At 36.8% G+C, this 22614-nt stretch overlaps 1 protein-coding gene across 2 annotated transcripts in view; it reads right to left on the bottom strand.

Moving 5' to 3' along the window:
• PTPRD (protein tyrosine phosphatase receptor type D) overlaps nucleotides 1–22614 on the bottom strand; it is a gene marked incomplete at its 5' end in the record, with an annotated part of 318231 nt that overhangs the window by 50110 nt on the left and 245507 nt on the right. For both annotated transcript variants that reach the window (XM_083352519.1, XM_083352520.1), the window contains 3 exons: nucleotides 2252–2406; nucleotides 4641–4760; nucleotides 15281–15456. In XM_083352519.1, coding sequence (XP_083208645.1) covers nucleotides 2252–2406; nucleotides 4641–4760; nucleotides 15281–15456 — 451 coding nt within the window. The remainder of the gene's footprint in view (nucleotides 1–2251; nucleotides 2407–4640; nucleotides 4761–15280; nucleotides 15457–22614) is intronic.

The following is a 22614-nucleotide window of genomic DNA, read 5'->3' as shown; positions in this document are numbered from 1 at the left end:
CTTATTTTCTTTATTTTTCTGCTCTAAAAATATCTAAATGTTCCTCACTGGGACTTGCTCCAGTCTCTTCATCAGCACATTTGAGCAGCCAAGAGAAGATGCCTGGATCAGATGTAAGCAAAGAGGAACATAATAATTTAAATGCAATTATACTGGGTTCTGCAATTAATGTCATTGTTTTAAAATTTTGGTTTCCTGTAAGAAATGGCCATATGACAATTGCCAGATTGCAGCTGCTTTTGCTTCTGTACTCTTGGTTTGGCATTGTAATTTGTGATGGGTCACAATCATTAGAAAATTTGTTATATCTTTAAAGCCCTTTGTACTCAATGGGAGAAGATAATCACAATCATCCAATCCCATTGATTTAAATGGAACTGAAGAATGACTAACTCTTTGGATTGGAGCCACAATTTTACTACACAATCAACATTTTAAGTGGACAGATTATAGCAGGCCATTCACATATCCTTTAGAGTTTTAGTTTGCCTGGGTAGCCAATGACGAAATCAATTCATTCAGTACTGGCTACTAAATCAGATGTAACTCTTCATTCTTACTTTTTTAAATATGTCAGAAACTTTTTTTGCATTCTTAAAATCATATCCATAAGTTTGAAATAATTCTTTTTGTGATATTAATACTCAGGATTCCTGCTATGCTCCTTAACACTACAAATATGCCTTTGTATGCAACCCCATGAATGAAATGTAAGTAAAAATATTGTGGGGTCAGAAGAGGTGGTGGTGTAACAGTTACACCAGGAGTGAATAATGTTTTTGAGCTGCAGTGGCTGAGATGGGAGGCAGCATGTACTGATAAATATGGTAATAAAAAATGGTGAGAACTACACTTTTCAGACCTGTTTCCCCTCTGGGAAGTAGATTTTTGGTAGATTTTTTACTTTAACCCTCAAGCTTAAATGCCCATTTTCAGGGTATCTTTTTATATTGGTTAAAATTGCCATTAAGCTCCTGTTGGCCTTTTGGAAAGCCCTTAAATCCAGGCATGTGGGTTAGAAAGATAGTTGAGCTCCTTTATGTTGGTTGCATGGCTTGTTTGGTGGCTATTTAATGCTCTTATTCATTTGTTTATTATTTATTAGTCAAATTAATTATCAAATAATGGGACCCTACCATCTTTCTAGATAAATGATTCTCCTGATCCTTTCATTAGGGGAATCAGTAGTATTTCTTTAATTATAAATGGGGATCATCCTTCTTACTCTAAGTACAGCATTTCAGGATGCTAAAGAACTGGTTTCAACTATCAGCTATTGTAAGTCCTCTTATTATTTGAAGGCGGCCATGCTATTTTTTCTTCAGACTTCTCTTTGAAGGTAAATATACATATATCCTATTTTCTCAATATTAACTCTTAGTAATTAATTCATTTTTGATCCAGCTATGTTTCTACCTTATGCCATCTAGCTCAGACTGAACAATAATGTCAGGAATATTTTACCAGATGTTTTGCTGTAATTAAACTATACTGTATCTAAAGAATTCGCATTATCTGCTATGGAAGCTATTAATTAAAAATATGTTGCCTTGAAATAGTTTTTGAAAAATCAAAGCTTGGAATAAACACCATTTTCTTGGAAAAATATTTTTGAAATCATATATCACATCATATATCATATATCATATCATATCATATATCATATAAACCTTTTAAAGATGCTGCAGCAAGCAGGATCTGCTTCAGGATATTAGGCATACTTGCATATGCTGATGCCATTCCTGTAATCTTATCACTTTTGTCAGAAATCTGAAAAGCTGCTTCAGGAATGGAGATGTGCCAGGGAGGGGTATTTTATAAAAAGGACTATAAGAAAACCAGAATATGCCTAGTGAAAGTTTTGCATGAGTGGACTCTATACCTCTATAACCTGATGTAGATCTACAAACATACCGGTATATATATAAGAGAAAACACTCATTACATGACAGCTAGGAGAAGATTACGATCCGTAAAGTAACATTTTAGAAATTACTCTAAGTTTCTAAGTGATTCCTAGAGTGAACATGCATGGATTACATCCCACCTGTTTTTGTTCTGCAATTCTGCATGTCTGTTTTTGTTTTGCAATTCTGGCTTGTATATGTAATGAGTAAATTTGCCAGATAACAGGAGAAAAAATAAATGAAATGCAATGTACCAAAATATTTAGAATATTAAACTGTGAAATGCTGGCTTGTGAGAGCTTCATAATATTTGGCAATGTTGCTGATGCAAAATCTGCACTTACCTGCAGTGAACGACCATTGGTCCAGCATCAGGAGGATTACAAGTTTTAACTCGACGTAAGAAAGCTAGGAATGGTGTTGGATGTTCTGGAACGCCATGATCTGGCCATGCAGTAAACTGGAATTGTCTAACTTCTCTCTTCTCGCTTGATCCATTCTAACATATAAGAACCTTAGTGTAAATTATTTTTAGTGCCAAAATAATGCATCAGAATGCAATCATCATGAAATCAAGTGAAACAAATTTACTGTTAGTCTAAAATTTTTATTTTTATCCTTTTTTATTGCAGTAATTAAATATTTGATTAGAATTAGCACAAGCATGGCATTAGTATTCAGTATTTTTGTCTATAGTATGATATGAAAAATGATTTTATATAAGAAAAAGGTCAAAAAGCTAGTCTATTTTTTTGGGGGGAAGGATGATAGGAGAAAAAGAAGCCATGTACTGTGACTGTCAAGAGGAGAACAAAAAAGAATGTGTAAAATTTTTTTACAACAGTGTTTAGATTTAATGGTGGAAGTGCTCCACAGTTGTAAATATGGCTTTAAAAAAGCAAGAATTTTATGACATATTCTTCAGCGGAAAATTTGGACAAAAGACCTCCAGAACATCTGTTTATTTCAAGGAATTTTGCTATTGAAAATAACTGAATTATATATCTCCTACACATTCTTTCTGTAAGTCCACATTTTAAACAGCAGTGTAAAAACCTTTACAGGGAGTGCAGAATTATTAGGCAAATGAGTATTTTGACCACATCATCCTCTTTATGCATGTTGTCTTACTCCAAGCTGTATAGGCTCGAAAGCCTACTACCAATTAAGCATATTAGGTGATGTGCATCTCTGTAATGAGAAGGGGTGTGGTCTAATGACATCAACACCCTGTATCAGGTGTGCATAATTATTAGGCAACTTCCTTTCCTTTGGCAAAATGGGTCAAAAGAAGGACTTGACAGGCTCAGAAAAGTCAAAAATAGTGAGATATCTTGCAGAGGGATGCAGCACTCTTAAAATTGCAAAGCTTCTGAAGCGTGATCATCGAACAATCAAGCGTTTCATTCAAAATAGTCAACAGGGTCGCAAGAAGCGTGTGGAGAAACCAAGGCGCAAAATAACTGCCCATGAACTGAGAAAAGTCAAGCGTGCAGCTGCCAAGATGCCACTTGCCACCAGTTTGGCCATATTTCAGAGCTGCAACATCACTGGAGTGCCCAAAAGCACAAGGTGTGCAATACTCAGAGACATGGCCAAGGTAAGAAAGGCTGAAAGACGACCACCACTGAACAAGACACACAAGCTGAAACGTCAAGACTGGGCCAAGAAATATCTCAAGACTGATTTTTCTAAGGTTTTATGGACTGATGAAATGAGAGTGAGTCTTGATGGGCCAGATGGATGGGCCCGTGGCTGGATTGGTAAAGGGCAGAGAGCTCCAGTCCGACTCAGACGCCAGCAAGGTGGAGGTGGAGTACTGGTTTGGGCTGGTATCATCAAAGATAAGCTTGTGGGGCCTTTTCGGGTTGAGGATGGAGTCAAGCTCAACTCCCAGTCCTACTGCCAGTTTCTGGAAGACACCTTCTTCAAGCAGTGGTACAGGAAGAAGTCTGCATCCTTCAAGAAAAACATGATTTTCATGCAGGACAATGCTCCATCAGACGCGTCCAAGTACTCCACAGCGTAGCTGGCAAGAAAGGGTATAAAAGAAGGAAATCTAATGACATGGCCTCCTTGTTCACCTGATCTGAACCCCATTGAGAACCTGTGGTCCATCATCAAATGTGAGATTTACAAGGAGGGAAAACAGTACACCTCTCTGAACAGTGTCTGGGAGGCTGTGGTTGCTGCTGCACGCAATGTTGATGGTGAACAGATCAAAACACTGACAGAATCCATGGATGGCAGGCTTTTGAGTGTCCTTGCAAAGAAAGGTGGCTATATTGGTCACTGATTTGTTTTTGTTATGTTTTTGAATGTCAGAAATGTATATTTGTGAATGTTGATATGTTATATTGGTTTCACTGGTAAAAATAAATAATTGAAATGGGTATATATTTGTTTTTTGTTAAGTTGCCTAATAATTATGCACAGTAATAGTCACCTGCACACACAGATATCCCCCTAAAATAGCTATAACTAAAAACAAACTAAAAACTACTTCCAAAAATATTCAGCTTTGATATTAATGAGTTTTTTGGGTTCATTGAGAACATGGTTGTTGTTCAATAATAAAATTAATCCTCAAAAATACAACTTGCCTAATAATTCTGCACTCCCTGTAATCCTCTTTGTGCAGAAATTTGAAGACTTGCTTGTGATACTGCCAAAACCTAAATAGCAACCTTGTTTCATCAAAAGATACTCAGTGCTTGCATAACACAAACATACCTTATAAAGGGCAAATGTTCTAACACAATATGTTGCCAATTCTATGGTGTCCAGCAATGTGACTTGAATCAATCCGTATGTTTCTGTTCCTCTGCTTGGCCAATACTGATCACATTTAACCTGCAACAAGCAAATTAGGTATGAGGGGAAAATGAAAAATAAAGGGAGTAATGTTACATTACTATAAAGGCGTGGAAAACAAATGGAAACCAGCTAAAGAGAAGAATACACTAAGTTGAGACAGGAGAGAACCAAAAGACCCCCTAGCTGTCGTGCAAATGATCCAGATCATCCAGAAGGAGAGAAGGAAGGTATGGTTCATTTGGGGAACATTACTGAAATAGCTTTTACAGCACTCAGCATGTTGTGCAAGTCAGTGGGAACTCAAGTCAGAATACTATAAGTTTAATAGGGGATTTCTTACAGTGAAGCAAGACCTTTAATGAAGCTTTATGAGTACTCTTGGAATTCCGTGGTCCAGATGATAGGTCTCAGCACAACTATATAAGAATGGGATTAAGAAAAAGAAGATTCATGAAACTACTTCCTCTGATAAAAGACAATGTTTCCCCAATTTACTTTTCTCCTCCTTAGCAGGTAGGTGTCCACTGGAAAAAAAATAAGGCATGTTTAGTTATTATGACAAGAAGTATGGTATATTGTTTTAGCTGAAGCAGAATTGATTTCTAATTGACCTCATTTTTATTTTCAACATGAAATAGATCTGACGGCCTTACTGAAATTTAGACTGTCCACTTCCATTTGTACCTGATTCACTGTGCTCGGCTGCTGATAGTTCTGGTTATTATTTTTCCCCCCAGCTCTTGCTACCTGTTTGTCCAGGAAGGCCACTTCATTTGAAGTCATCTTTTTATCTTTCATGTCGGGAGACAGCTGGCATTATTCTGCCATGGCAGGGAAAAGGGCTTCCCCCTCCCCCCTTCCCTCTTAAGAAGCAGACAAAATGCTTAAAAAATAAGTTTTATATATGCGTCCAACTGTATTGAATATTAGATGTGCTTTCATGAGTAGTAGTATTACTGTTATATTAATCAGATAATAAAATAACAGAGTTGGAAGGAACCGTGGAGGTCTTCTAGTGCAACCCTCTGCCAAGCAGGAAACCTTATAACGTTTCAGACAAAGATAAAAAGCTCTGCTCAGATGTTGCAAAAGGAGAAAAAAAAAATTCAAACACACAAATAACACAGATGTAATCTTTTTATTCTGAAGTCATGCTAGGCAAGGTAGACCTTGAAAAAAACAGGGCAAAATTAGATAGGATGACTAGACCAAAACCTTCATATGTACATCTGTAACGGTATAACTGTAAAGTTATACAACCTATGCATGACAACTATGCTTAATGTAAAACGAAGCAGCAGCATTGATTGCTGTGTTGGTTAAATAACTGCACTGAATATATATTTGCAACCAAAGTGGTTGAAGATTTCTATATGGTTCAACGTTTTCTAAAATTGTATTTATTTATTTTTATCTTACATTTTTAATACACATGATTAACAAAACAATCTCTAAACATAAGGAAAGAATAAATTAATACAAACCAAACCAAATAATAAAATAGGAAAAACCAAACCAAACCAAACGGGACTATCCCAAATGAGGGAAAAGGAAAAAAAAGGAAAAAAAACCTTACTTTTTATATTATACTTATCAATAGTTATTGTTTTACTACTAAATATACTACAGAATATAATCAATATAAAATATAGTTGTAAAAAAATCATATAAACTCTGCTACAGTAAGACATATTGCTGTATCCTTTGATTGGAAGATACATCTTTTCCAAAACAAATAGATCACACATTCCCTTTTATATTAGCAAGTAATGTTCTATAGGGAGTAGAGTGTTTGAGAAAATATCTAGCTCCATATAGAACACCATTGAGATCATCCCTGCAGTGCCAATATTCATTTGGCATCAACCAAGAAGACTTTTTCCTATTGAGACTAACCATACATGAATGAGACAAGACACCCTGAAATTATGGGATACTTCTACAACAGCAAAATGGACGCTGGGGCTCAGTGGGTTAGGACGCTGAGCTTGTTGATCAGGAGGTCGGCAGTTTGGTGGGTTGAATCCCGAGTGCCGCGTAGCAGAGTGAGCACCTGTTACTCGTCCCAGCTTCTGCCAACCTATCAGTTCGAAAGCACATAAAAATGCAAGTAGAAAAATAGGGACCACTACGGTGGGAAGGTAACAGCGTTCCGTGAGCCTTTGGCGTCCAGTCATGCCAGCCACATGACCACGGAGACGTCCTCGGACAAGAGCTGGCTCTTCGGCTTTGAAACTGAGATGAGCACCGGCCCCTAGAGTTGGAAACGACTAGCATGCATGTGCGGGGGAACCTTTACCTTTACCTCTACAACAGCAAACCTAATGAGAGGAAATATATGAAATGTATGAAAGAACAATGAATGCAGAAAAGACCTGGATCCACACTGAGAAACAGCTAGTTGACCAACACTTCAACACACAATTTCACAAATAGATATTGAACAACTATTCATTACATACCGGTCTCAAGAATACCAGAAGAACAATGATTATGCAGTCAACATCTGAATGTGGAACCTGAGGGTTACATCATTGTAACCCCCTCCATTACAGGACACAGAAGCTAATGTGAGGCTTAAGATCTTGGATAAACTAACTACAGTCAACCTTTGACACCAAGGCTCAGTGGAGATGTACTTCAAATACTATGCTGGGAAACGCTAACAGAACCCTTGTGACAATCCCGATTGCCACCATAACTCAGACCAATGAACTGATATACACTATAGCCACTGTATTCTTGGATATGGTTGGCTATGTGATCAAAGAGAATAGAGTATACCCCTCATGAAATTGAGGTTAGAAGCTAAAACCAAGGCAACTTGGAGAGAGATTAGTCAGTTGGTAGAACTACAGAAGGATGTAAAGATTAAGAATAAGACTTAGCTACTGAAAAAAAATAGGACTTGACTTCATCTGAAGCCCTAGAGACTGCTAAACAGCACTGGCTACCAGGCTAAGAGGTATGCTAGAGAAGCAGAGGCCAAGAAGATATATGCCCTGTTCTCCAAACAACCATCCAAGATGTACTTTCAACTGCCATGCAACAACACCGTAAGAGCACAACTACCAACAACAGAAACTGAACAGTATTGGAGGAACATGTGGGAAAAAGAGAAAGCACATAACTGTTCCCACTGCTGTTCTGGATAGGCTTGATTTTCCTCAGCAAGATAATCACAAGACTGGATGGATACAAGTTCAAGAGTGGAATTAACACTAACCATCTTCACTACATGGTTGACATCAACTGTAAACATTGATTCACTGATTCACCTGACATGGATCTACAATGAGGTTATCGGAATGATAGTCAAGAGAGGGAAGGTAGATAAGACTGATAGAGTGGAACTACCAGGGGGACACATAGTGGACATACAGACCAGCTACAAATACCTTGGTATTCCACAGTCACATGGGAACCACAGTGAGGAAGCAAGAAAGACAGCAACATCCAAGTATCACTAAAGGATAAGACATATCCTAAAGCAGGGGTGTCAATCTTGCAATGTCACGCGACGTGTCGTGACGTATCACGACTTTTTTTCCATTGCCGGCAATGGGGTGGGTGCAGTTTTGGCATGATGCATCTGGACCGTGGGCTAACAGTTTGACACCCCTGTCCTAAAGAATCAGCTCAATGGGAAGAACATGATCCATACCATCAACACATATGCCCTGTCAGTCATCAGATACCCTGCTGGTATAGTGAGCTGGTCAAAGAAAGACATAGAGGTTGCTGATGGAAGCTCCTCACAAAACATGGAGGAGTCTGCCCCAAATTCAACAACTGCAGGCTAAACACCAGCCAGAAAACGAGTATATGGAGTCCAACGAGTGTCAAAGCCACTGTCATGGATGAATCCCAGAGCATCCAGGAGTACATGAGTAAAACGGCCCCCCAAAAAAGCTGTTGAGAGAATGCCTGAGGCAGCAGCAGACAGGAAACAAGATGAAGCAGTGATGTCTGAGATATTTGCAAAAGAATATGAAGTTAGAACTAAGGTGACAGTAATCTGAATATTTTCTATTAGGTTCGGTCCTGACTTGTCTGTAACTGTGGATGGTTTAAAAGACCATAGCTATACTATAGCTAATACTTTCTGCCTTTCTTTTGCAATTATTTGCTTATGATAACTACAATTGTTACAGTACACTATATAAGAACAGCTGCTATTCCTTGTATCACCAAAATGGAGTGCTGAACTTCATACTTCTTCAAACAAGTTAATTTTCTAAGTTTCAAATAATTAGGTTCATAAGCACTGAAAAAGTCTTGAACTGATATTATTGCTTGGTATTAAGACCATCAGATGAGAAATGCAAAAATCTGGACATCCACTATGGTAGATTCCACCAATGATATTATTATTGCTTGGTATTAACAGCATCCGATGAGAAATGCAAAAATTTGGACATCTTCTAGATTTCACCAGAGAATATGAAAAACATTTAATTTTTTTACTGTTGTATGGTGGTCTTCTGGATTTTTGTACTACAGATCTGGTATTCCTTAATATTTTAGGTTAACAAAATGAAAAAAACCCCACAGTAATTGGCATACACACACACACACACACACACACACACACACAAAGATAATAAAGTTAATTCATTGACTAATGCTTAAAAAATGTATAGCAAAAGGTTGTTGTTGGAAGAGATAATGACAGAACATAGCATTCAACTGCATATACTTGATGAGAAGGACACAATTCATTCTATCATTCCAAAAAAAACAATTATGTTATTGTCTATTATTTTAATGATATCCTTAGAAATTCAGTTATTAACTTTATCAGCCAATATTAACAAAGAAACCATATAGCTGAGAACAAATTAGCTAAATTTCAAGTCATGAAATAATAATAAAGCATGTCCTTTTTAATTTTATACAAATTGTAATAAAATATTCTAGTAACTGCCAAATATGCCAAATGTCTAAACAACACTATCTTGTAAAGAGTCTCCTCTGGATTTCCTGCATTTGATAAAAATATGACCACCTGCTGAAACAAAATCAGTGGGGGCTAAATGACTTACTTTCCCTTATAAATGAAAGCTGACACCTCTGCAGAACTGAGCAATTCAAATATTACTAGAGAATATTCATGAACCTTCACACTCCAGCAAGCTATAAATTTGAATAAAGATGGTCCAACTTTGCAGCAGTTGTGCTCAGAAAGAAATTTCCATATGTAAAACCTCCCCCCCCTACACACACACACCTCGCACAAAAAATGATGAACATAATCCTTGACATTCAAGGATAGACAGGCAATTTTCTGGTACAAAGATCCAGTCTTGATTCTAAAAGAAAAAAAATATCTCCTGGAGAAGTACAGAAGTAAGATTTTTTATTTGCCTTCTTTTCTCCACCACCTTGGAGAGATCTCCCAGCACTACAGGGTCTCAGCTACTCTTCTCTCCCTTTAAAAACTGTTTAAGTGTATTTTCAAACTGTGATCTGCTTCAGCCACCTGTTGATCTTACAAGGATGAATACTAATCACCTCCATGCAGTTTTAATATCTGCTGATGTATTTGGCATTTAGCATGACATTTTCTTTTGAAGATTCAGTTTGATAAGCTTTTCTGTGCTTGGTTATTATCTACTAAATTACACTATCAGTAAAGGAATAACAGTAGAGAATTAACTTACAGTGTTATTCAGTAAAACAGCAGCACACCATGGATGTAAGATTAAAAATAATTGCACCATCCTGACTGTCAATTGGCACACAGTAAAGATTCTGTTGCCACTTGTACACAGCATAAAATGATTAACCTACCTCTGGATTAGAGAAAAATTGGCTTTTATACATGGACTTGTTAATACAAGAGCTGCACCTTTAGGAACCTGAATGTGATGTAAAGATCAGCCTGTTACAATATAGCATAAATTGCTAGAAATCATCCATCTAATAGAAGTCTAGTTTTCAAAGAATTCTTGTGGCCAAGAAAAACAAGTAAAAAAAATTCATATAAATTGTTTTTTTCTACTGTGAAATGCTTTACCCAGCATAAAACTCCTCATATATTTTTTTTTCAATTGGTACCTTATTTCTATCAATCAGAAGATAACCGGGAGGAACAAATTCAACTCTCTTTGGATAGTTAAGATTTTGTGTACATGTTATGGTATGGCATTTTGAAAATGCTTTGATGGATAAAAATCTGATTACATATTTTGGGATTTTATTATGATACAATTTTACCTTGAATCAACATAGTACAGCACATACAGCTACTAGATTTGAATATATGTGGGTTGGGATCTGAACATAGACTAGATCTACAAAAGGATAAACACAATAACTTGCCATACTAAACTCAAATCAAATCCAAATAGTAAGGATTCAAAAAAATATTAAACCAACTTCATGGCAAAAATTGGATTTTGTCTTTTTCTCTGTGTCCTCTGAGGCCAAATACAAATATATAGAAATATTGATAGATGAAGTGAAGGCACGATTGGGAAACAGCATTGTCCAATGAAAAGTTCAAACAGAAAAACAGAATCCTTCCATTGCACTAGGACAAAATCAAATATTTATCTATTCTTTATGAGATGGAGGGAGTAGGATCTTGTTGCCAGTATTGATAAAGCTAAAAAGAGAACAAGACAGCCAAGCTCTTTGGCTGTCAGGCATCACACTTAGGAACAGAGATCATTAGCACTATGTGGACTCTTGGTAGCAAGATGTCTGGAAGGAGTAGAATGACAATTTCTTTTTTTTCTTTTTCATATCACTCTCATAAGAATATTACTTTGGCAAAGCAGTGTTAATGAAAGAGACATGAAAGGCCTGGAATGGGAATAGGAATGACATATTCTTGCTTATGAACACAAAAGGTATAAAGCCATACCTGGATCCAATATCAATCTCTATTTTTATACTCTACTATGTAATATATGGACAACATACAGACCCCAGTTGTTAGTGCTCAAGACCAATTTCTGTTACTGAAAACTATACAGGTATATAATGGTTCCAAATCACCAAGGATCTAATTTGTATCTAATTTAATGTCTATAGTGACTTTCCATACATATGGAGTAAACGAAGTTAGGATCTTTCAGGAAAGAGAAAGGACATGAGTTTGGTTTCCAACTTCAATAAATGGCAAATTAAGTACACATTCTGGTGGGGAAGGTAACAGCATTCCATGTACATCAGCGAATAGTGATGCTGACCATATGATCATGGAAACATCTTCGGAGAATTCTGGCTCCCTCAGCTAGGAAACAGAGATGAGCACACACACCCCCCCAGAGTTGGACACACTTCAACAGAGGAAATAGTTACCTCTGCCCCCCACCCCACCCCCGGCTCTTGGCATGCACTAAAAAAGTGCAGCTTATCTAGTCTGAGATTTATGCTCAGAAATCTTTTATAGACATATTGTCTCCAGGTAGATAATCACAACTAGTTTGAAGCTCAGCTTTGTTGGTATAAGGACAATTGTATTAATTACCATGAAGGAGGGGAAAAAAGAGAAAGAACTAGAGCCATTCATCCTGGTAGAAGAGACTTGCTTATTTACCATAATATCTCTTTCACAGATAAGTGAAAGTAGGCAGCCACATTATTACCACAGAATAACATCTTAGCTTTAACATGGAAACAATCTTAAGGTGAGAGTGAGTAAATTAACCAACTATTGTAACACTACACATGGAGACTTTGTAGAAAAGCACCTTACCAAGAGTCACAAATATTAATGCTTCAAATTAGTTGATGTATTCATGCCTTGTGACAGTCGGCAGCTCTAAATTCTTCCTTTAATATTTTACTTTCATTTTATAAAAAAAGTCATACCACTAACAAATATGTTATCAATATTCGTCTATGCATGGTTGTGTGCATAATCTTTTTTTTGCTATAAATTATGCATATGTTATCAAAGTAATGAACTGATTTTTCTCTCAAAGGCCTGGATTAGGTCAGGTAAGATTTGGGAGATGACATTTAAATTGAAAACAATAAAGTGAGAAGGGTTTATAAATAAAAGAGCTCACCTTGCCCTGTAGTTTCCCCATAGGCAAATAAATGAATAACTAATTCACTGTAACAACCTCACTGAATGTTCTCAGCTGTTGAATATTTAAGTTCTCAAAGCTGGAGGTAGTCAGACTTCCAACACATGCTAATGAGCCAACTAAGTTCATTTCTGCTGATGCCTCAACCCTTCCCCTCCCCCATAAGGAAAAAAAGATCCCCTTATCTATGCAGCACAGGTTAGAAAAGCTGAAGCAAAGCTGCAGGACCGAGCAACAGGAAAGCAAATAAACAAAAAAATGTAATGGAACACAGAAAGATGAAGTCCCATAGCAGACGGCTTTTGCTTTCAAGATCAAGTAATTATCAAATCTGCCAATGGAGGAAAAAGCTCTTCTCTTTTGCGTCTATTTCCCAAGCTGGATAGAATACCAAACGGATGAATAGCAAGCAGACCTTCTGAAATGTCATTCCTATTTTAATAGTAATTTAGGCTTCGATCCAATGGAATCCTTCCATTACGGAAGATAATGGCTGTCCAGGCTTATCATGTTACTGACTAGAGGCTCCTAAGACATTCCCCAAATCTGTTGTGAAAGGTTATGATACTATGTGAGGTTCTGCAGGACTGTGGAGTGAGCAGAAGTTGACTTGCATAAGCATAATGTTAATTTAGCTCACACAGTTCATTTTCACTCTTTGTAATATCCAAAAACTTACACGTTAAAAAAGTTCATTATCTAATTCTTCTATGTAGCTGGAGCCAACTAGATTGGTATATGTCAGTAATTCAGTTAAAATACGATTCCCAACAAACAAGATGTTTATTGAACATTGTGAAAAATAAATCAGTTGCAAACAGTAAAACTCAGAGCACCAAAATGTTTAAAGAGTGTTTACCCGGCTTATCAAATAGAGGAACTTCTATATACTGTACAAGCGAAGGAACAACAACTTACTAAGATGATTTGTTTGGGCTAAGATCACCTGATAAGACAATCTGTTTTCCTTGGTAAAGGAAGCAATGCAGTTACAAAAGGAAATAGTAGTAGCATTTATTTAGATTTGTTTGAAATTCCTGAAAAGCTCGGAGTTTTTCAAGGACACTTTTGTAATTTTCAGGGAAACCTAGACTGTTACCAAGGCTCCCATCAACTTCGCCCAGAATAATAGCTATGCCTGCACTTTGTCAGCTAGTATTGTGTGTAGCCTGTTGACAACAGCCTTTCATACTCTTTGCACTTCAGATTATGATGAAAACAAAAATAAAAAATTGAAAATGCAGAATCAAGAAGTGGTTTGAGTACATCTTTCAGAGAAAAGTACTCTGTGCTAATGTGATAAGCTATGCTTGTTCTTATATTGAATACAGAGATTTTTTCCCCTGTATAAAAGTTATATTTATTCCTGGAAATAAGAATAAGAAACAAAATTATATTTGCCTAGCTAAAACCAAATTCCTAAGCTCGAGCAAAAAAAGCCTGTTGCACCAAAACCAAATAGAAATTGCTAAAAAAAAATCCATCCTACAATGGAATCTACATTACTAATAGATATTTGAGTGTTACAATATTAATTTAGTTTGGACATGTATGTATATAGTACTTAACAACTTCACAATTATGTGTCTATATAGACTGCCAAATTATTCCCATAAAATATATAGTAAGATACAAAGAATAAAAATGTAGAACACATTATTAACACATTTTTTGATAGAAGCATTAAACATTCCATGAGTATGATATTATTATGTATGTATGCATGTATGAAATTTGTTGGCCATCCATCTTACAACAGGGCAACTCTGGATGGCCAATAAATGTATTTATTTATTAATTTTCTTATGCCAACCACCTCTTCTGTAAGGTGACTCTGGGTTGTTATTTATGATATAAATAACTAGGTAGCTCCATTCACTTTTCATACTGTTTCCCTGCATGTCTCTTTATGACTGGTAAAACAGCAATGTGATAAGGCTAGGAGCACTTTCAATATCAATAAAACTTATAGTTTTCCTTGTTGAAAATTGGAATCGACTGTGGGGAAAAAACTTTAGATTTATTTAGATTTTATTTAGATTTATTTTAGATTTAAATATACGTAGATTGCATTTAAAAATCTGTGTTATTGCATTTTCTATAGGAACTGATTTATCATGGGCAAAACAGCTCTTATGACTTCAAAGATGCTTCATTTTGTTTTCCTCTCCTACACAACAGCTCAATAAAAATCAGTTCTCTTGTGTCTCAAAGTTTCCATTTGTGCCTTGAGGACAAAAGTGATGCATTAAAACAAATGGGAACAGTGTTTGTAGGTTGAATGAAAAAAAATATTTAGAACATTTTATAGTATTGTCAACTTGATAAGTGCTGAATTAATCATAACTACAATCGGAAGATTTTATAGATCAGGGCTGTCCAACCTTGGCAATTGTTAATATTGTGCACTTCAACTTCCAGAATTTCCCAGCCAGTCATATCTGTGAGAGACGCTTTTTTAAATAAAAGAAAGCTTACTAAATTACATCTACCATAAAGAAGAAGCTTTACCCTGGATCTTTCTTCTAATTTGGTCATCATGACAACAGTTGCACTCCTTTGTTCCCACATCATTCTCCAGAAATCTCCAAAGGTCTCAGGAAGGGCTCCTTGGGTTGCGATGTAAGCGTTCTGTTTTCTGTAACCATCTATATAGTTAGCATTTATATAATCACTGCCAGGTATGCCTAAAAAAAGGGAAGAAAAAAGACATGATTATTGAATTCAACTATGAATAGTCATTTTTATTTTTATGCTAAAAGGTAAAGGTAAAGGTTCCCCCACACATGCATGCTAGTCATTTCCAACTGTAGGGGCCAGTGCTCATCTCCGTTTCAAAGCCAAAGAGCCAGCGCTTGTCCAAAGACGTCTCCGTGGTCATGTGGCCAGCATGACTAGACGCCAAAGGCGCACGGAACACTGTTACCTTCCCACCGTAGTGGTCCCTATTTTTCTACTTGCATTTTTACGTGCTTTCGAACAGCTAGGTTGGCAGAAGCTGGGACAAGTAACAGGCGCTCACTCTGTTAGCGGGACTCGGGATTCGACCCGCCAAACTGCTGACCTTCTGATCGACAAGCTCAGCATCCTAACCCACTGAGCCACCACGTCCCTTATTTTTATGCTAGAATGAGGTATAACTAGAGATTCCAGGAATGCTAATATATTGGTGCAGAGTATATAACAAAATCATGAAACCTTGTCCAAATTTATCTCTGCACAACAAAATTAAGTTGAGGTAATTTTGAGTTTCTTTCTTACTTTTGATTTAATCATTATACTAGGTAATCACTTCTCCAGAATCCTCTTCCATACCTTCCCTAATGTCATCTATGAATTCCTTTATAAGCATAGTTTGGTGCCTGAAGAATCGTAGTTCTGAAATCAGAACTGAAGACACTTCTTGGATAAGAAGCAAAATGTCTTCAAGAAAAAACAAAGAAAGTCCTTTTGGAAAAAGTACCTTTGGAACTGGAACTGGATAACTGAGAATCTCTACAGACATTATAATTCAAAGAACTATAAAAAAAATTGGAAAATTTATTTTGGCTTAAACATGATACTCTTTCTAACCAGTGTCTTTTTCTTGTATGACAAGGGTACATACTATAGTTTCAAGACTGCATAAAAGTGTGATTCTAGTGACCTCTGAAAGTTGCTACCAAAAAGATAACTGTTAATGTAACAGAAAAATAAATGATTAATTTACTGACTCTAATCATATTGTGTATATTTTATTTAATATAGTAAACCAAATCAAATTGATTTTTTTCTCCTTTTTTCTTGCACTATTTTGGGGGATTTAGTATGCATGCCATGCAAAGGCCAAATGTAACTTTTTACCGTTGTAACTTTGAATGGTCACTAAATGAACTGTTGTAAGTGGAGAACTATTTATATTTGACAGCTTTAAAGTTAGATGCTTTACATTAATTGCATATTTTAATGAGTTTGTTGTAACTTGTATTGAGTAGATTAATTAATTTGAGATTGCAAATTTGAGATATGTTACTTTTCTCAGACACTTACAAACCTAATGATAGGATTTAATTGTTTAAATGGTGAAGAAAGTCCCCCCAAAATTAAAAAAAAACATTGAATTTTTTTTAGCGATCCTCTCTGATGTTACAGTATTTTGTATTAAGAAAAAATATATTGCGGCCACTTTTAGACAATGGTGGTGCAATAAATAAGCCTGTCAAAATAAATAGAAAATCTGAAAGTCAGAAAGGAAAAACAAAACTTCTAATGAATTCATTAAAATATTTTTCATATATACCCCTAATTCTAATTTTCCACTAAAATATCTTTGAAGTAGAATGCTGACCTCTTCAGATCCTATTAAATTTTGACTTGAATTATATGGATTATTTATGAAATTTTCTTTGACCTGCAGTATCATCATTGGTGCCACTGAATATTGATAAAGTTTTTTTTAAAATAAACTATATAAGAAAAAACAAATTGCAGCCTGAATTTGGAGTTTTCAATTCTAAGGGGGGAAATGATAATATTTCTATAGATCATACATTATTTCCTTTTTGTGTGTGGAAGAAGGAAGAAAAAAAAGGAAAGAAAAAGATCACAAATACCAAATATAAATGAAAGGAACTCTACATAAATTAATATCTCAGATTATTTCTCATTCTAGCCTTCTTTCCTAGCATATATATGTATGTACCTTACATCTAGAGATTTTAGTTTTAGTAGGCTATAATAATAATATCTTAGATACTAAATTACATTACCTATTGCTATAATATATAAGGATAGCAAACTCTCAGCTAAAGTTTAATTCAAGACATAATCCCATTGCAGTTGGTGAAAATATAGTTTCATATACAGGTGTGCAAAAGATTGTCATTCGATTTTGCAAGAGCTACCATTGGATGTGTACGTAAGACAAAATATTTTGAAAAGTAAATGTCAGCACAAAAACTCTTAAATTATAAATAATGGAGAAATGTTGAAGGTTCTATATTGCTGATTAGGGTCTGATAGTCCTTGGGTATGCAGTGGTGTAGCCCAAGTAATCTGTAGTAGACTGTAGAACAAGAGTGTTGCTGGAGTCATGGGAATTGCTATCAGCCATTTCTACAAGTGTTTGATACGTATAGTAGCACAGATAAGGAAATTCTAAATATAGAGCAAAGTTTTTTGGTTAATAGCCCCTAGTTAATATACACTGAATACATTGTTTTATACTAGCCAGATTATTTAGAATGCAGCCGTGAACATATTATGCAGGATAAATGTTATTGATTTAATTGAAACACTTAGACCAATAGGTACCGTGTTTTCCTGAAACTAAGACTGACTCTTATTTTTTTTTGGTCCAAAAGACCCATTAGGGCTTATTTTTTTGGGGGTGTCTTATTTTTCCACGTATAGCAGGCGGCATGTACGCAGGGGCTGAAGACATCCAGCAACAGCCTGCCAGCACCTTGGCCAGCGCTCTCTGGGGCTGGGCAGGTGAGTGGAACGCTACCACTAGGCTGGCCCCTGCTGGATGCGCCAAACGGTGGCCTGCCCACTCTGTCCCACCGTATGGTTGCTCAAGGCTGTAACAGGGCAGGAGGCCATGCAATGCACTGGTGCTTCCGCCAAGTGGTGATGCAAGGGAGATGGCAGAGCTGCCCACATGCCCCACACCCGTGCACTTAGGACCCCCATAGCCAGGCCACCTACGCCCCGCTACCTAACTCACCTCACCTTGTGGCATGGGTGGCAAGGCACCCTGGCTGGCCCCGCATGACACCTGGCTGCAATCCCCTCCTGCCCATTTCCTCTCTGGGGGCCAAGCAGAGCTGCCCGAGGTGGTCCCTGTAGGTGGGGGGTCCTCTCCCATGCAGCTTTGCTCCTATGCTCAAGCGGCACCTGCTGGTGCCTAGTGCTGCTCTTGCTGGGTCTCTGGTGGAGCCAGAATGTTGCTGCATTTCAGCAGATGCCAGCCTTGCCCTGTGGCAGGCCTGGGCATCTGCTGGAGAGAGAGATGGGCCCATTCAGTGCCTGGAGCCCTTGAGGGGTTTTCCTTGCCATGAGGTGAGGTGAGGTAGGTGGCAGGGGTGGAATTCCCCATGTGCCCCGCATTCACGCACCTTAGGATCCCTGCAGCCGGGCCACCCACCTGGTCTGCCTCATCTTGTAGCAGTGGCACTGGAGGTTTGTGTGGCATCCTGCCCTGTTGTGGCTGTGAGCAGCCAAACTGTGGGATAGTGGGTGGCTGGCTGTGCAGGCGCCTGCTGGACAGGGCTGCTACTGCTGGTGCCACCACTGTAAGGCAAGGCAGGTGGTGGGGCATGAGTGACCTGGCTTCAGGGGCCCTGAGGTGCATGGGTGTGGGGTGTATGGGGCAGCTCCCCCCCCACACACACACACCTGCCTTATGGTGCCGTACGCCCTCCTGCTCCATTGTGGCCGTGAACAACCACAGTGGGATGGAGTGGGTGGGCTCTTAACTAGGGCTTATTTTTGAGGTAGGGCTTATATTAGGCCCACACGTAAAAATAATGCTAGGGCTTATTTTCTGGTTAGGTTTTATTTTCAGGGAAACATGGTATTAGATTGCTGTGCTGAGGAATTGAAGATAAAGGATCATAGGAACTCTTCAAATACATTAGGGCCTATATTCAATGCAATTGAACAGGAGATGGGGGATTACTGTTTTTACATTGATTTTTTATTGTTTGTAAGCAGCCTGGAATTTCTGAAAGTAAGCAGGCAGCCATATAGGTTCTCTAAAGGAATTCATAAATTCATTTATTGGACTCAATCTATAACATATTTCAATAATATTGCAGTGAAAAGTTTTTAATTGAATTAATAAACAATTAAAAAGTCTTATTGCATTTTCTGCATGTTATTTACAATATTTTGAAAATCCATATAAACATATTAATTCTTTTGCATGTTTCTTGTAATAATCAAATTTTATATGTGATAGCATATTTGTTTTCCTTGGCACGGATATTATAAAAAATAATAATTAACATGTGTAATATTAATAATTGTTAATTCAAGTAATATCTCTGAAGTATATGCATTGTTACTTTTTAAAAATAATTTTATTTTATTAATTTATAGTTAAAGCCAAATTATATCACAACAAAATTACAGTAGAAGTGCAGGTATTGATTATCATATCTATTTGGAAATATCAATTTTGGAGAATTTGCATTAAACAATAAACAACAATGAACCTCCACTATCGCTATACTTTACTTCAAGCAACCTAGTTAAAAAGTGTACAGTAAGCCTTTCAAAGCCATAATTTTCAACAAAACAGATTTTGGGATTTACAAAGTTTCTGGAGCGATAAAAAGCTTTTCAGGAATTTCCTGAATGTGGAAATATGATTTAATGATTTGGAAAATAACACTAGATGGACAAAATGCCACAAACCTTCCATCTATCAAAAAACGGCAGAACATTTCTCCAAGAACAGATCAGAAGAAGAATGAGGTGAACAAGAGAAATATACATCTAGTGTTCATTATAATTGGAAGATATGAATTGCGCATTTATAAGAGATACATTTTTTCTAGATAACCTAGGGGTACATTTACAAATGTCTGGTATTGTTCTGTGATGTATCCTTTACTTCAAAATAAAATACATAGATATAAATCACTAAACAATGTACACATGGAATAATAAAAATCCTTCCCTGCATTAGCAAGATGATGAGACAGCTGGCATCTAGCCATGACAACTCATATATTAACATCAGTCAGCAAAGAAGAACATACTGCCAATGCTTATTATAAGATGCTCCTAATATTTTTTGAATCCACTGCTACTGGTATGCAAATGTGATTCATTTTTATATTTTGAATTTGTTATGCTTTTCTTTAGTTACAATAAAAAGTGAAAAAAGAAAAAAGCCCTAAACAATTATATTACATTTAATAAATGATTTAGCCCAGTAACAAAAAGATGATTTTTTTTTTTAAAAAAGTAAGTACAATTGAGAAATGGGTGATTTAATCAATTATAGAGTTTTTCTATAATGTAGATTATTATACTTAAACTGAAAGTCTGAACTTTTATTGTTATATTTTTGGTTATTTTGTTGTATTGTTTTTGTGTTTTTAACTGTACACCACCCAGAATCACATATGTTTGATGGGCAACTGTATAAATTTACCAAAGAAAGAAAGAAAGAAAAGGATGAAATTAAATATGATTGCTTCTTTCCTGGGAAATATTGCATTACATTTGGAAACACAATTTGAGGGCATAGAAAGCTATGCTGATGATATTTATTTGTACAAGAGTCGGTAGGTATATTTCATCACAAGCATAACAATGATGTGGATACAGTAATGAGATATCAATCATTTTAATTTCCAGGGTTATTTGCAGTTATTTTTGTAAGAATGCAGTTGAAAAACATTTCATGGGTAAAAGTTTTTCTTGAGTTAAGGATTGTGAGAATCTAGTAGAGGCTGTACATAACTTCTGAGTTTCTTGTATCTTATGAACAATTTATGTGCCAAAATGAAATGTCTGAAATCTGGCTGTGAACTGGTTTAACAAATAAACATCTAGTGATAAAAGAGAATATTACTGCTAATATCCATCTCAACTTGCTCTTCATAGTGGAATGAAAGTAAAATATTAATTAGAACATAGTGTCTGAGCAATTTTTTTATCAGAGGAGGGCCAAGTAAAGAGATGATGTCTCAGGAAGAATGCAATGGCAACCCACTTTCTAAATTATTAACTTATCCACATAGATGCCAGAAATGAAGAGATAAATAGTCTCATGCTTGAGCAGGCGGGCTGGACTGGAAGAACTACAAGGTTCCTTCCAACTGTGTTATTCTGTATCATATTTTCCAAATTTGTTTAATCCTCAGGTTTTGAGTTTTGACTCACATATATTTAGAAACACATATATAAACATACATACTTCATGGAATATGAGAAACTGTGCAAAAAATAGCATTGGTTAGACCAGGGGTCCCCAACCCCCGGTCTGTGGACCGGCATCAGGCTGCGGCATGCCAGAAACCGGTCCACGCAAACAAGCAAAGCCCCATCCGCAGGATGCAGGCAATACATGAAACCACGCCCCCTCCAGTCTATAGGAAAACCTCTCTCCGGGGAACCGGTCCCTGGTGCTCAAAAGGTTGGGGACTTCTGGGTTAGACAAGCCGGGCACCATGGCATGAGCCTGTAATCCAGCTACTCTGTAGGCTAAGGCTGGCATGTCACTTGTGCTCAGAGGCTCTGGGCTGCAGTGGACTATGCGGATTGGATGCCTGCATTAACTTTGGCTTCAATATTGTGAACCCCAGGAAGCCAAGGGACACTAAGATGTCTAAGGAGAGGTGAAGTGGCCCAGGTCAAAGACGGAGCAGGTCCGATCAGATACTAGTGAATTTTCCTGCTGTTGTTACGATTTACATCCAGACATTCTTCATGTATAGTACTAAACACAAAAGAGGTTGAATGTTTTATCTGTACAAATGTAAGTAAAAGAGAGCTGTGTGGTGGGGATAGCACAGGCCTCAGTATTCCATTTATTTTATTCAGTGAACAAAGTTGTCAAATAGCTTTAATTAGACTTCACACTTTATTTGCAGAGTGAAATTGCATCATGGAATTGTTTCAAGTCTTGACAAAGGCTAAGTATTGCACAATCTTCACGTTTAAGACAAATTAAACCATAAACCTTTGTTTTAGAGATGTTTTCTTAAGAAATGTGCCACTTAAGGGAATTTTTAAAAGAGTTAAAACTAATAGGATTAAGCTTCATAGCACTTGTAAATAATTATCTTCCGAAAATAGATGAATTCACAAAAGGGAGGAAAATGTACTACTGATGATGAGTGTATATG

Source organism: Vipera ursinii (assembly GCF_947247035.1).
Source record: "Vipera ursinii genome assembly, chromosome: 2".
NCBI lineage: Eukaryota > Metazoa > Chordata > Lepidosauria > Squamata > Viperidae > Vipera > Vipera ursinii.
This window is presented reverse-complemented; position numbering and strand designations above follow the sequence as displayed.